Source organism: Euleptes europaea, chromosome 1 (genome assembly GCF_029931775.1).
Source record: "Euleptes europaea isolate rEulEur1 chromosome 1, rEulEur1.hap1, whole genome shotgun sequence".
In the NCBI taxonomy this organism is placed as follows: Eukaryota; Metazoa; Chordata; class Lepidosauria; order Squamata; family Sphaerodactylidae; genus Euleptes; species Euleptes europaea.
Genome location: NC_079312.1, coordinates 39,275,337 through 39,290,185, shown reverse-complemented (window position 1 = coordinate 39,290,185; position 14,849 = coordinate 39,275,337). Strand labels below are relative to the sequence as shown.

Here is a 14,849-nt window from a genome sequence, read left to right as displayed (position 1 = left end):
ATGAGTTTCTGAACTATTGTTATTTTTGTGGGAGTTCCTTATTGTAGGCTACACAAAACATGTCTGTTTTCGGAGGGTGATGGAGAATTAAATGGTTTCTGCAGATTTGTGTGGCTTTTGATAAGGTTTCCCTTGTGTAGATATAAAGCAAGCAGCAGCAACAACAGCAGATGGGGGTGGGACTGCTTGTTGATATAGAGCTTTAATATTGGATAAAAGCCATATATTTTTGTAATGTTCAGATATTACATTTTTTGTTGTACAAAACTATAGGAACCATCCATTTTTGTAGGATTCTATAGAAATATCAAGGTATTAATATAATAAATAATTCTGCATGTCTTTTTTTCTTTTTTAAATCCCAGCTGGTGGACTCCAGCATCCATACTGTAGATTTTACTTGATGAACAGCTGTTGATTCTAGAGGGTTAGTTGCCAGAGGGGGACAGTTAATCTCTCCATAAGGAGGATGTCTTCCTTAGAACGCTGGATGTAATTACAGTACGGCTGGGTAGCACTACACTTGGTTGTATCATTGTTGTCATTTACTTTGGCTGATGTGACCATTAGAAGACTGTTATGAGTGAGCAATGGAAATGGGTGAAAAGTAGGGTAGAGATGTCAAGAGAAGAGTTTAAAGAGAGTACTGCTGATACGGCCAGTGTGCCTGAGAGTCAAGTTTTAAAGAGGTTTGAAATCTGAGGTGAACACATGAAGCTGCCTTATACTGAATCCGACCCTTGGTCCATCAAAGTCAGTATAGTCTACTCAGACCGACAACGGGTCTCAGGCAGAGGTCTTTCACATCACCTACTTGCCTAGTCCCTTTAAATGGAGATGCCAGGGATTGAACCTGGGACCTTCTTCATGTCAAGCAGATGCTCTACCACTAAGGCCGTGATGAATTAATTGTTCTGACGGTTAGTTGATGAGAGACTCAACTTGATCTCTAGTGTTTCAGGTGATACAAACTGTGGTTGGGTACAGGGATGCTGAGAAGGGAGAGGCTGGGAATACAGGTAGGGTTGCCAACAGCCCTGGAGAAAAATCTCTTGTACCTTTCATAGAGGCAATGCGTGGAAATGGGTAGGTGAAGCTTTTTGTGGAGGTAAATAATATCCCACTCATCTTCTATTAAAGGTCATTTTTCTCCAAGCCAGTTGAGAACCTGTTCCATGTTGCTCTCCCCCCCGCCTCGAGAAGTCTTCCTGTCTCATTTTGCCCCCATGGTCTCACTCAGCAGGATACCTATAATCTTGGAGCTTGAGCAACGTCCAGAAGGCTCTCTAAAAATCTGTAATCACTCATTATTTAACCCTTTGCTTGACTTGAAATCCCACCAAGTGCTCTTCTAAAGCAAGATACTAAGTTGTCCAGTTAAACAAAGCATTAAAGTGAGCAAATATGAATTTGTTAGGCTTTTTGTTCCATTAAGAATTTGTGAGTTCCTTTCCTCCCTCCTTATTTTCTTTCTTAAATGTGTGTGTTGGGGGGTGGGTAGAATGACCCCCACCCCGCTCTCAGCAGCCGTGGTTGGTAAGCAAATGGTTTTCTGTTCTGGCCTTTGAGGTTGGTGGTACATTAGTTACGGTTATGTTTTATGGCTTATTGACTCAGGGATGGGAATGACTAGGTGAGATCCATGCCCAAGGCCCACAGTTTAAGTCCTAGGCAACTTGGCCTTTTTGTATATTGGACGAAGTTTGAAATTAAGCCAGATTTACAAACCTTTCCTTTGAATAAAGAAACTCATTTTTTAAATCACTGATATCGAATCACAGGATTGATAGAAACCATTGAGAGTGTAAAGTCTTAATTTGTGGACAAGGTGAAAACCAAAGTGACTGCAACACTAGCAGCAGTAATCCCAATATTACTGGAATCTAGGCTGTTGACGTTTTGTAATGCTAGGTTAGATCATAGAATCATAGAGTTGAAAGGGGTAATAAAGGCCTTCTAGTCCAACCCCCTGCTTAATGCAGGATTGTAAGAAGTTCAGCTTGTCCTCTGTTATCACAGCTGCCCAAGCTTATCTTTGCAGTCTTAAAAAGACCAGAGCATAGGTCAGTACTCTTGTGGTACTACCTCTGGATCTTCTCCTGCTCCCTTTATGAAGCATGGCACCAGAGTAAGAAGTATTTGGGTTATAGCACTGCCATCCTTCAGGTGGGGCCTGGAGAGCTCCCAGAATCTCCAGACAACAGAGATCCGTCACTTTGCAGGGTGAACTCTATGGCATCATACCCCACTGAGCTCCCTCCCCAAACGCTGCCGTCCCCAGGCTCTACCCCCCAAAAATCTCCTGGAATTTGTCCACCTTGAGTTGGCAACCCTGTTGGGTTATCATTGCATTTCTAGCCATGCTACTATATGCAACTGGATACATTTGCTAAATCTTGCTTCTTGTGACAGTGGTGGATCTGTGTACTCTTGCTGTTTTTTATTTCCTTGTATGAAAGTCCTGCTAGGCATGGTGGCTGATGTTTTAGTGCAGCGTTTGTAATGTATGCTGCAGTTTTTAATCTCTCGCAGCTACTAGGAAGAATGCTGATTTCAGTCTCATTCTACAGAGTGGCACAACTGAGTGATTAGCCTTAGGTCACCTGTGGATGTTCCATTGGATGTTCACCTGTGGTTATCTATGACACATCTACAGCTGTATTATACTAGTTCTTCGTATTTTTAAAAGATGTTAATTACAGTCTGTTTGGAATTACTGTTTTTTTTAATCTGGAAAAAGAAAGCCCTGTAGATATCTTGGCTGTTTGGGTTTGATTTGAAATTTGAGACCTGAACAAAACGTAGTAGGTAAATGTTTATTAAGACTGAAATGAACTCCCAGTTTCTCCAGAGCAAACCTTGCTGGTGTGACTGGGACTTAACTGCATGCAACCGCAGACGCAATGGAAGCCTGGTGATGCCTTTGCAGTTCAGGGGTATATAAAAGCAAAACCGTAAAGATAAAATGAATTTTATCCAGGTGTGCTGTTGAGTTGCAACCCTGCACGTATTCCATACACTTGAGTCATTTTAAAAGTCGATACACTTGTGTCGTTTAAATATTGCTTAGGTTTCAGAATAGTTGGCACATTAAAATGCAGATAGGATGGTACCTGCACAATATTTAATATTTTTTTCCCGGTTTTGTGTGTTGCTGGTTGCCGGTAACCACAACCATGAAGTCTTAATAGCCAAGTTGACAGTTGCATGAACTATTCATAATGAACATTATGCCTTTCCCCCCTCTTCCTCCCCCATTTCGTTTCTCTAGGTTGTTCAAGTAACCCCTAGACGATGGCTAAACCTGCAGGAATACCAGAGCAAGAAACTGATGGCTGATCATGGGGTCGCAGTTCAGAGATTCTTCGTGGCTGACACTGCAAACGATGCTCTGGAGGCTGCTAAGAGACTAAGTAAGTGGGCTAGTAATGGGATGAAATCTGCAGTGGCTGTAAACCAGCCTGGAAAATTAAAATTGCTTTGCAGTAAATGCATGCACTGTGCTGCGCTCCACCTTTAAGTCTGGGCCCTTTTATTCTCGAGAGATTAAAAGTGATCTATAGCTAATGAGCAATGTTTCATTTGCAATTTTATTCATTTATTGGTATTTTTATCTCCCTTGATTCCTGAGGCTCTTAACAGGTTATAATAGAATAGAATATGTAAATATACTGTATCCAGCAACTTTCCTTGTTGTGTGTGAATGCTTGCAAAACCAGCCTTGCAAACAATTGTGGTAAGGTCCATAAGAACATAAGTGAAGACATGCTGGATCAGACCAAGGCCCATCAAATCCAGTAGTCTGATCACACTGTGACCAACCAGGTGCCTCTAGGAAGCCCACAAATAAGACAGCTTCAGCAGCATTATCCTGCCTGTGTTTCTAATATAATAGGCATGCTCCTCTGAGACTGTAGAGAATAGGTATGCATCATGACTAGTATTCATTTTGACTAGTAGCCATGGATAGCCCTATCCTCCATGAACATGTCCACCCCTCTCTTAAAGCCTTCCAGGTTGGCAGCCATCACCACATTCTGGGGCAGGGTGTTCCAGAAAGGGGGAAAACCTGTACCGTACCATCGTTATGCATATCTGTTGCACAACTAACTTCTGGCTGGTCAAATAGACCATATTAATAAAGTTGACTTGACTTGATATCTGTTGCACAGGGTTTCTTGAACTGGGTTGCTGGTTTGTAGCTTGGCCAGAAGGAATTGCTATTTAGCTGAATGGCCAATTGCCAGTGCTTAGTTACTAGGCTGATAAGTCCTGTTAGATGGTTTGAGGGCTCTCAGCCCCATGAGAATTCTTTGTGCATTCTGTTGAGTATATGGGACTCCTGCCTGCACAAATGGTCCCTTTGAATTCAATGGTATTTCAATAGCATTAGCCTCAGCATCTTCTGCATCAGCCTCAGCAGGTCGAACTGGCTTGCATGGTTGTTGACCTTTTCTCATGTCGGATACAATGTCACTAGTAGAAAGATGATTTAATGGGCGAAAATGCATGGTCGCTTTAGCCTCATTTATTCCCTGTTTCAGCCAAGATTCAGCCAGGATCGAACACATGTGTTTTTGCCGAATGTACGTTCAGTCCTGGATGAATCCTGGCTGAAACAGGGAATAAAAGAGGCTAAAGCGACCGTGTGTTTTCGCCCAAGAACCAAGATGCCAAATCCAGCACTGAAAATGAGACTGTCATTAGTGGGCAGCAGTCCACAGTCAGATTAGGATAATTGGATTGCCTTCACAGGCAAAGAAAGTTGTTTGCTAACATCTGCTGCATGGACCCTTTACAATGAAATCCTAAACAGTTACACCCTTCTAAGCCCACTGACTTCAGTGGATTTAGAGAGGCTTCTGGTAGGAATTGACGCTCATGCTCCATATGGGCTTTCAACTAGAGTGTCACACAGGAACATCCCATTGCTCAAACGCCTGTTACTGTAAGATAGAGGTCGGAAGCAGATCAGTATTGTCAGCGGACAAAATGAAAATGCTCTTTTGTGAGACTCTGAAGCCATCGCTTTTAATCTCCCTTGTTTTCTTCTGTCATCGACTCACTTTAAGTGTGTTGCTGAGTCCAGAAGAGACCTTGTACCATATCTGCAGCTTGCTTTTTTAACTCAAGATGTGATGCGCTACTTTATAAGTGAGAGTTATAAACGGGACAGGAGGAGAGCTAGTTTATTAAGATCATATGCCTGCGGTAATAAAAAGAGATGAGTCTCTGGATTTGTAATGGTCTCACTGCTTGGCATTTCCATGATTTATTAACGTTATTGTCATTGATCCCGGCAGTATGATATTTATATGATTACAAGGCTGTTCACTTAGGGAGAAAAATAGTGTATTTATAGTGGTTTTTGAAACATGGAGGCAAAGAAGTATAAAAATAAACTTAGCCATTCACATACAGTGACGGAAACGTGTATGCTTCATTTATTGAACTTGACTGTTGGGTCACTGTGTTCATCTGCAAAAATATGTTTCCCTCACTCACAGTGGTAATGCTCTTTGTTTTCTTGAAGTGCATCAAATGCTCAGCGAATTAACTGGATTATTTAATACACTTGTCATTTAGTGTAAAGGGAATTGTGGAGCTATGAAATGGGTTGCATGCTCCACTGAGATGTTAATTAACATCAGCCTTTCTTTTGTCTGGGCCATCATTTGTCATGTCTATTTAAGAAACTGGAATTTAGTCTGGGAAACACATTTAAAAATGATCTCTCGCTTAACTTCTACTGCCCTCGCACTTCAAGGGATAGATCACGATGGGTAGCCGTGTTAGTCTTGTCTGTAGCAGTAGAAAAGAACAAAAGTCCAGTAGCACCTTAAAGACGAAGAAGAAGAGTTGGTTTTTATATGCTGACTTTCTCTACCACTTAAGGGAGACTCAAACCGGCTTACAATCACCTTCTGTTCCCCTCCCCACAACAGATACCCTGTGAGGTAGGTGGAGCTGAGAGAGTGCAACTAACCCAAGGTTACTCAGCTGGCTTCATGTGGAGGAATGGGGAAACAAATCCATTTCACCCAATTAGTGTCCGCTGCTCATGTGGAGGAGTGGGGAATCAAACCCAGTTCTCCAGTTCAAAGTCCACTGCTCCCAACCACCGCTCTTAACCACTACACCATGCTGGCACTGCGCGAACATAATTTCTGGCAGGGTATGAGCTTTCGTGAGTCACAGCTCACTTCTTCATACCCTGCCATAAATTTTGTGAGTCTTTAAGGTGCTACAGGACTCTTGCTCTTTTCTACATCAAGGGATGATTGATTAATTGAATTTTATTTGCTGTCAAAGACCAATGTAACAATCTTACAACATTTCAAATAAAACATTAAGGGATGTTTCTCATGTCTTTGCATATAGTGAACTGGCATCCTTGTCATTTGGATTGTTATACATATGAACATGAGGTGCCCTTCAGGATCAGACCAGCGGTCCATCTAGTCTAGCATCCTCTTTCACACAGTGGCCGGTTAGTTGCTCTGAAGGGCCACCAGGGCATAGAGGCCCAGAACTCCCATGATGTTGCCTCGTGGCACTGCTCTTCAGAAATGTACTGCCTCCGAATATGGCAGTTCACTTTAGTCATCTTGGCTAGCAGCCATGACTAATGGCCATTTGACCCAATTTCCTTTGAAAGTTATTTATGCTAACGGTAATCACTGTACACTGCTCTTCGCAATCTGCTTTAGTTTACGCCATCCTGAATAATTTGGTAGCATCTACAAACCGAACTGCTGATCGTCCCCAATTGTAGGCCATTTATGAAAAAAATTAACAAGCACTGGTCTAAACCTAGTGGTTTTGTTCAAGCCATAATTTGTTACTTACATCTGGTAGATTAATCAGAGGGTTTTTTGCATGAATCCCAGTATAAAAAATATGGTGTGTAATGTCAGAATGTTAGTTAAAATTGTTAGCTTTAAACAAGAATTTAAAACTAGTTACTCATCATGATTTTGGACTGTGGTTAAAACCCACCTTGCTGGGGGTAAAGAGAAGATGACTGGGGAAGGCACTGGCAAACCACCCCGTAAACAAAAGTCTGCCTAGAAAACGTCGGGATGTGACGTCACCCCATGGGTCAGGAATGACCCAGTGCTTGCACAGGGGACCTTTACCTTTTAAAACTTTTTATTCAGTCAGATGCAGACATCATGGTAATATAGTTGGTGATGAAAAAGGAAAAGCGAGGGAATTTTGAGGAAGATGGGTGTACAGGTCTGACGAAGAAGAGGCCTTTAGCTTGGAGAGCATCTCTGATTAGTCACGATTAAAGGACTATGAAATGTTAACTTGTTTCCAGTATTACTTTGTATTTAGCCAGTGACACAAATGTGTAATAGGAATTTTGTGGGAAAGTGGTATGGGTGGCAGCATGAACTTTTAGCTAAGAAAAAGATGGCATATTTTAAAGCCAGACGCTTGGTGGTTAAAATCTAACCCTTGTTGAAGTAAGTGGCTAAGTTATTGCTTACTATCTACCGTATTTAATACATTATTTGACTAATGCCCTGAGTTGTCAGATCTGGGCTGCTAAGCAGGGTTGGCCCTGGTTAGTATTTGGATGGGAGACTGCCAAGGAAGTTCAGGGTTGCAGAGGCAAGCATTGGCAAAGGACCTCTCTTGCCTTGAAAACCCTGTGGGATCGCCATAAGTCAGCTGTGACTTGACGGCAAGAAAGAAAGAAAGAAAGAAAGAAAGAAAGAAAGAAAGAAAGAAAGAAGAAGAAAGGAAGAAAGGAAGAAAGGAAGAAAGAACAACAAAAATCCCTTGATTTGCGAGAAACGTGTAAAAAATGCACTAAAAAGTGGGAAAGGGGAAAGAACATAAAGGATTTGTAAACAAGCTTAAAGTGGCTGGTAGATTTTATTTTTTCCCCAAAACAAAGCATAGCAGATGCCTAGAAAATTAAAGTCATACCATTAATACTTGCCTTCAGAGGGAGTTCTGTCTAGTAAAAGATTGAACTCAAGGGATTTCTAGCTTTGTACATTGCTAAACAATTCTCTGATGAAACTGCTTTACAAGAAGGCACTGCTTATGAGTCAACATTAAGTCACTTTATGCTTCAAGTCAAGATGCTGTTAGTATCCAACAAATAAAGATAAACACATTCTGTACAATGTTGAAAACACTGTTATGCCTGATCTCCTTTATGAGGGAGACTTACAATAAACAAATTTGTCTTTTTATATCTATATTTAACATTGAATAAGCCAGGGGATTTGAGCGCCTATTTATGCAATTCCAATATGAGGGAACAACCATAATGTATCATTAATATTTGCTTTGGTTTTATTGTCTGTGTCGAATATGAGGCTGAACTTCAGAGGAGACAGATGGGATGGAGTCTAAAAATAGCAGTATCGGTGTGAATTTTCACTGCCTCTAAATAAACAGCTACATTTGCAAGCAGATGTATTTAATATTGGTAGCCCTTCTTCCTTGCAAAGAGTAACATCAAACTTCCTTTCACTTCTTTGATGTACTGAGGGACTCTGGAAGGTGCTTCTTGGTGTCATGAGAACATAATCTTATTATGTGTTCAGATTTTGAGCACGTTCAGCTGTACCATACTGAGTGAGATCACTCTTAGCCAGTCTTGTCTACTCTTGATGGTCAGCAGCTCTCCTGGGTCTTAGGTAGAGGTTTTTACATTACCTGTTCCCCAGTTGGAGATGCTTGGGATTGAAAGCGGGACTTCTTGCTTCCCTCCCAGAATAAGTCTACATTCTCATCACTGTCTTCTCCTATGCTGTTGTGATGGATAAGGGGTTAACCAGCAGCAAGAGCTGACAGGCCAAGAGTGGGCAGAGCCAGAGAGTTGACACTCTTGAGCTCTGAGAGACAGAGAGCATTCAGAGCTGGGTGAGGAGACGAAGAAGAAGCGAGATTATACTCTGAACCTGAGGGGTTCTGTGAAAGCCAAAGCTATTGACACACACAACCTGTGGGAGTGACAGGAGTGAGAACTGGGTTAGAGAGGGCCCATTCTCAGGTCACAAGGGGAATTAGTCTCTGAGGTGGAGCTATTCCAGTAGCAGGAAGGTGTGGAGGTTTACAACCACTAAGGTGGGGGTAGTCAGAGAGAACTAGGCTGGGGACAGAGTGAGAGTCTGAAGCTGTAGGGCAGTTTTGAAAGCCGAACGCCTGAATAATAGTTCTGTGAGGTAGAACTAAGCTTGAGAACTGAGAACTGAAAGTAACTTGAGTAAAGGGAACATCTAAGCTATATCTCTAAAGCAAGCTTGCTTGTATCAATCTAACTCTGAGTTTTCCCTCCAAAATATTCTGCCTTTTCCTTGAAAACCTATTTCTGTGAGTTCTGTTAAATAAACTTCCCTCTTTTCTCTGTTTAAGTTGAAAAGCCTCTTGTCTCCTATTTCTCATTGAGGTAAACACGGGTGTGGGACGAGGAGAAGAAGGAAAATAATTCTGCTCACAAATATACTCAGGCCAACGCCTTTTCCCCTCAGCATATACGGCCGGGCTGAGTGAGTGGGATATTAAAGTGGTTGGAAGGGGGGTGCGTCATAGCTGTCTTCTTCTGGGCCTCTTCCTGAAGGTCTAGTTTCTCAGTACTTGCCACACCTCTGCTCTTTTCTCCTGGGCTCGATCTGTCCTGCTACCCAGAAAGAGGAACAAGCTGCCACATGTTTTCGATAGTGGAGGGAAGCACATACATTGCTATTCATATATTACTTTTTATGCAGTGGAGAAGTGCCCTCCACCTAAGAATTCACCCAAAAATTTCAGTTATCGTAACTGTTCTCTGCCCATGGACAGGAGCCCAGCTGCAGACTAGTAGCTGGCAGAAGCTCTTAGATATGCTGATGGCTTACTACCTCATACCCTGTGAATAAGTCACACCTAGAGACATAAATCTGAGAAGACTACAGTGGTAGAAGGCAAACTTCTCGCTCAGAGGGAGAAGGACATCTGTAGAATGGGTGTTTTCCGTTCCTCGTTCTCCGGGAGGCAGGACTCAAAACTCAACTTCCTGTCCCTTGAGGGAAACGCCCCTCCTTTCAGTTTTTGTTTCCTGCCTCGTCGGGAGAGCAGCCTAGAGTCGCAGCTCTGCGCAGACCTACTAGATAATAGAAAATAATCTGATTACTTCCTCTTCTTCTTCTTCCTCTTCTTCCTATTCTACTACTATAATCACTTATCTACTACTAATTATCTATCCCTAATTCTGTCCTAAATTTAACCTACATTAGGATACCTGCCTTCCCGCCATTCCAAGATGGCGGACAAGCAGCCCGATCCCTTCATAGTCCCGGGGGATCTGGACCCGGGTCTTTTGCAGCCCACTCAAACTTCGCAGGAGCAGCCATCCTGCAGCTATACCTTCGAGGCTAAGGGTAAGCAAAAAGGGGGCCCCGGAGCGGGAAAGAGGAAGCGGACCGGCAACTCTAAAACTGGCAAAGCTAAACGCCTGCCTAAAGCCGATCGCACCTCTCCTTCTTCCACCGCGCCTACAAGCGGGAACAAAGGGAAAGACGCGGCGGCGCCCGCCCCGCAGGCCGCCCCAAAAATACGAGCCGACCAGACGGGCGGGGGAGAAACAGCAGCACACGCCGCTTCGGGTTTTGTAGCACGCGCCGCCGATATTCAAACCGCTACTAGCGATTACGGCGCGGCTATCGCCCCTCCCCTCTCCATGTTTGGAACCGGGGAACATTCAGCGGCGTCTGCCGCTCCTCCCTCCTTCAGCGCACGGGGGATTACCCAGGCGGTCGGCGTCTCGCCAGTCCCTTCCACCGCCATGCTCCAGGGCGTCTCGCCCCTGCTCAATCCCAGCGCGCTCATGGGCGTCTCGCCTCCTCCCCTCCCAGGCGTCTCGCCTCAAAATATACCCGGCGTCTCGCCTCAAATCGCCTCTGGCAACATTCTACCAATGAATCCTACCTTCCCCCCACCCCCCCTGCTGGATACTAGCGGCCTCTCCTTTCTAAAAGCAGAGCTCTCTACCTTATTTAAGGAAGCCCTCACTGAAGGCATCAGAGCAGCACAAATAGCCTCCCCACCTCCATCCATCATGGCTGGGCACTCTGCACCCAGACCAGAGGAGAGATCCAGAGCTCAAACACTGGATCCTTACTCCAGTCAATTAATAGGGAAGGGACGTAGGACCACTGTTGCTACTCAGGACAATGTCTTGCAACAGACCACCTCCCCTTTTTCTTCTGAAGACGAAGGGAGTGACAAAGAGGAGGGCGAGTTCTCTTCAGAGGGCGAGGAGATCCCTGACCAACCAAAACAAAATAGAATCTTTAATACTGAGGAATTTCCCCTGTTAATAACTAAGACGCTTGCAGCGTTGGACCTCTCAGCAGAACCTGATAAGCAATCAGAGCAGCAAAAGAGAGGATCCAAGGAATTTTTCCATATGCATGAAGCCCCAGACAGGACAGTCCCTGTCCCAGACTATTTCCTGTCCTTACTAAAGGCAGAATGGGACAAACCGATGGCAACCAAACAGGTCCCCCTAGCCACTAGAAAGTTATACTCTATAGCCAATAGCACAGCTGATCTGCTACAGGTCCCTTTAGTGGAGTCACCAGTTACAGCTCTACACTCTTCAGATCTGGTCACTGAGGAGGGTTTAGTGATGATCAGAGACCCAGCTGATAGGAAGACGGAATTAGCATGTAAGAAGTCTCATCAGGCGTCTGCTCTAGCCATAAGCTCCTCCATAACATCGGCCCTGGTTTCCAGAGCGGCCATCATATGGACTCGCAAGCTAGCTCAACTTATTCCGGCAGAGGAGAAAAATGCCCAGGAGGGATTGTCAAGAATTCTGAGAGCTGTGTCCTTCCTGGCAGACTCTACTCTAGATACGATGACATTCGCTGCTAGAGCCATGGCTACCGCCTCTTCCGCTAGAAGGGCGCTTTGGCTTCGACCTTGGCAGACAGAGCACAGATCTAAATCAGTCCTCATGGGATATCCTTACCAAGGGAAGAGGCTTTTCGGAGATAAACTGGACTCCATCCTGGTGGAAACCAGGGACAGAAAGAAGATGCTTCCCAAGAGTCTACGCAAGGACCCCAAAGGTTTCTCATCTAACACATCCTTTCGACCCTACCATACCCTCCAGCGGTTCAGACCAGAACAGAGAAGAGGCAATTGGAGTTCCAACCGTGGCTCCTTTCGAAGAACAGGTCGATTCTCTAGATCCAACAGATTCTCCAACTTCCAAGGGGAAAAAGGAGACAAGACTGCTCGCCAAGGCAAACAGTGACTCCAACCCACCTCCGGTGGGGGGCAGACTCACTCTATTTTACCCTCAGTGGGAAGCCTCCCAGCCAGACCCTTGGGTGCTTCGGCTAATACGTCAAGGCTATCAAATCGAATTTTTCAGACCTCCGTCAGATCGGATGAGAGTTTCACCGACCTCCAAGAACAGGGACAAACAACACAGGACCTCCCAGGCCATCCTACACCTTCAACTTATCAAGGCCATAGAACCGGTCCCACCATTGGAACGCTCCTTGGGAATCTACTCAATCTTCTTTACCGTGCCCAAGAGAGACGGCGGATGGCGTGCCATACTAGACCTCAAACACCTAAACAGGCACGTTCTCAAAAAGCGCTTCAGGATGGAAACCCTGAAATCCATCGCGGAGGCCCTAAGACCGGGAGACTTCCTCACCTCTATAGATCTGACAGAAGCCTACCTTCATATCTTAATTCACCCTCAACACAGAAGATTTCTAAGGTTCCAGTATCAAGGTCATCACTACCAGTTCTGGGCGCTCCCCTTCGGTCTGTCTTCAGCCCCACGAGTCTTCTCCAAGGTGCTGGTGACAGTGGTGGCACTGCTACGAAAAGAAGGAATACGTCTACATCCATATCTGGACGACGTACTTATTTGCGCTTCATCCACCGAGCAAAGCTCACTGCACACGCAAAGGGTACTGGAATCCCTAGAAACTCACGGATTCATGATAAACTTCAAGAAGAGCCATCTAGATCCCACTCAAAGACTCCGTCACCTAGGGGTCTACATAGACACGACAATCAACGCTCTCATCTTACCAGAGGACAAGATTCTCAAAATACACTCCATGGCCAAATCTGCCTTCAAATCCAGAACCGTAAGCCTCATGACCCTGGCGAAGTTACAGGGCCACATGATTTCCTGCATACCAGCTGTGCAATGGGCTCGCCTCAAAGCAAGACCTCTCCAGCGGTTCCTCAGAGCCCATCAGAAGCACATCATCCAGAAAAGGGACAGGTACCTAATCCTATCAAAGGCGGCCAGGTCCAGTCTCATCTGGTGGACACAACCAAACAATCTTTCCAAGGGTCTTCAATACATCAGACCCACCCCTTTGCAGATGTTCACAGATGCCTCCCTCTTAGGATGGGGTGCAACTCTACTTGGACAACCGGCGCAGGGGTTGTGGAACCCCTCCGAGCAGAGGCTACATATCAACATACTGGAAACCAGAGCTATATTCAAAGCCTTGCAACATTTCCAAAAACAACTGGTGGGCAAGGACCTGATGATCAGAACAGACAATGTGAGCGCAAAAGCTTACTTGAACAAGCAAGGAGGCTCCAGGTCATCGGCTCTCCACCGGGAAGCCACAGCAGTGTTGCTATGGGCGGAAACTCATCTCTCATCACTATGTGCAGAACACATCAGGGGAACCACGAACATACAGGCGGACTGGCTCAGCAGGCAACACCTAGACGAAGCCGAGTGGTCCCTCAACCCAGAAGTCTTTCCCCTCATCACTCGCCGATTCGGCACCCCACTAGTAGACCTTTTCGCCTCCAAGACCAATCACCAGCTCCCGAGATACTTCTCCAGGTACCAACAACCAGGGGCGGAACAAATCGATGCCCTCCTCTCCCCTGGCCACAGGGTCTTCTGTATGCCTTCCCCCCCCTCCCTCTCATCCCGAGAGTCTTAAGGAGAGTCCGGCTTCTCAAGGCCTCAGTCATCATGGTGACTCCTCATTGGCCCCGTCGTCCATGGTTCCCGTCTCTGATAGAACTGTCCAGACACAACCACTGGAGGCTCCCGGACAGACCAGACCTTCTGATACAGGGCCCGATTTGCCACCCGGACCCGAATTGGTTTCAATTAACCGCATGGCTATTGAACGGAGCAGACTGTTAGACAAGGGTTACAACCCCGAGATCGTGTCCACCATTCTTGCGGCCAGACGGCCATCTACCCAACGGATTTACAACACCACATGGAAAGCCTTCGCTCGCTGGTGTAGACGGAAACACCGAAACCCCCTGAAACCACGCGCAGTCGGCATTCTAGCCTTTCTCCAGGACGGTCGCGTTCAGGGTCTGGCGCCATCCACTCTCCGCAGACAATTAGCAGCCATCGCAACTATAGTTCCAAAAGTTTCCGGATATTCTCTAAACAAACATCCCCACATTAAGTCCTTCCTGCGAGGGGTCAGCCTTGCCTCACCTCCAGTCAAACACAGATTCCCCTCATGGAGCCTCCATACCGTCCTCACGGCCCTCACTAAACCACCATTTGAACCACTCACTCAGATAGGTCTAAAGTGGCTACGCATGAAAACCCTATTCCTAACAGCGGTCACTTCGGCCCGCCGAGTATCAGAGCTGGGGGCCCTGTCAGTTAGACCAAACCTTTGCATTTTCCACAAGGACAAAGTAGTCCTTAGACCAGATCCTTCCTTTATCCCAAAACGCAACAGTCAGTTTCACAGGGAGCAAGAGCTAGTCTTGCCTTCCTTCTGTCCTAAACCTAAGACCATAACGGAAAAGGCCTGGCACTCCCTAGACCTTAGAAGAGCCCTCCATATATACATAGAACGCACGAAAGC

At 45.4% G+C, this 14,849-nt stretch overlaps 1 protein-coding gene across 1 annotated transcript in view; it reads left to right on the top strand.

The window, feature by feature from the left end:
- Positions 1-3,276: 3,276 nt before the first annotated feature.
- SUCLG2 (succinate-CoA ligase GDP-forming subunit beta) overlaps positions 3,277-14,849 on the top strand; it is a 184,222-nt gene continuing 172,649 nt past the window's right edge. The window contains exon 1 of the mRNA XM_056854899.1: positions 3,277-3,413. Within this exon, the coding sequence (XP_056710877.1) occupies positions 3,332-3,413 (82 nt within the window). The 5' untranslated portion in view covers positions 3,277-3,331. The remainder of the gene's footprint in view (positions 3,414-14,849) is intronic.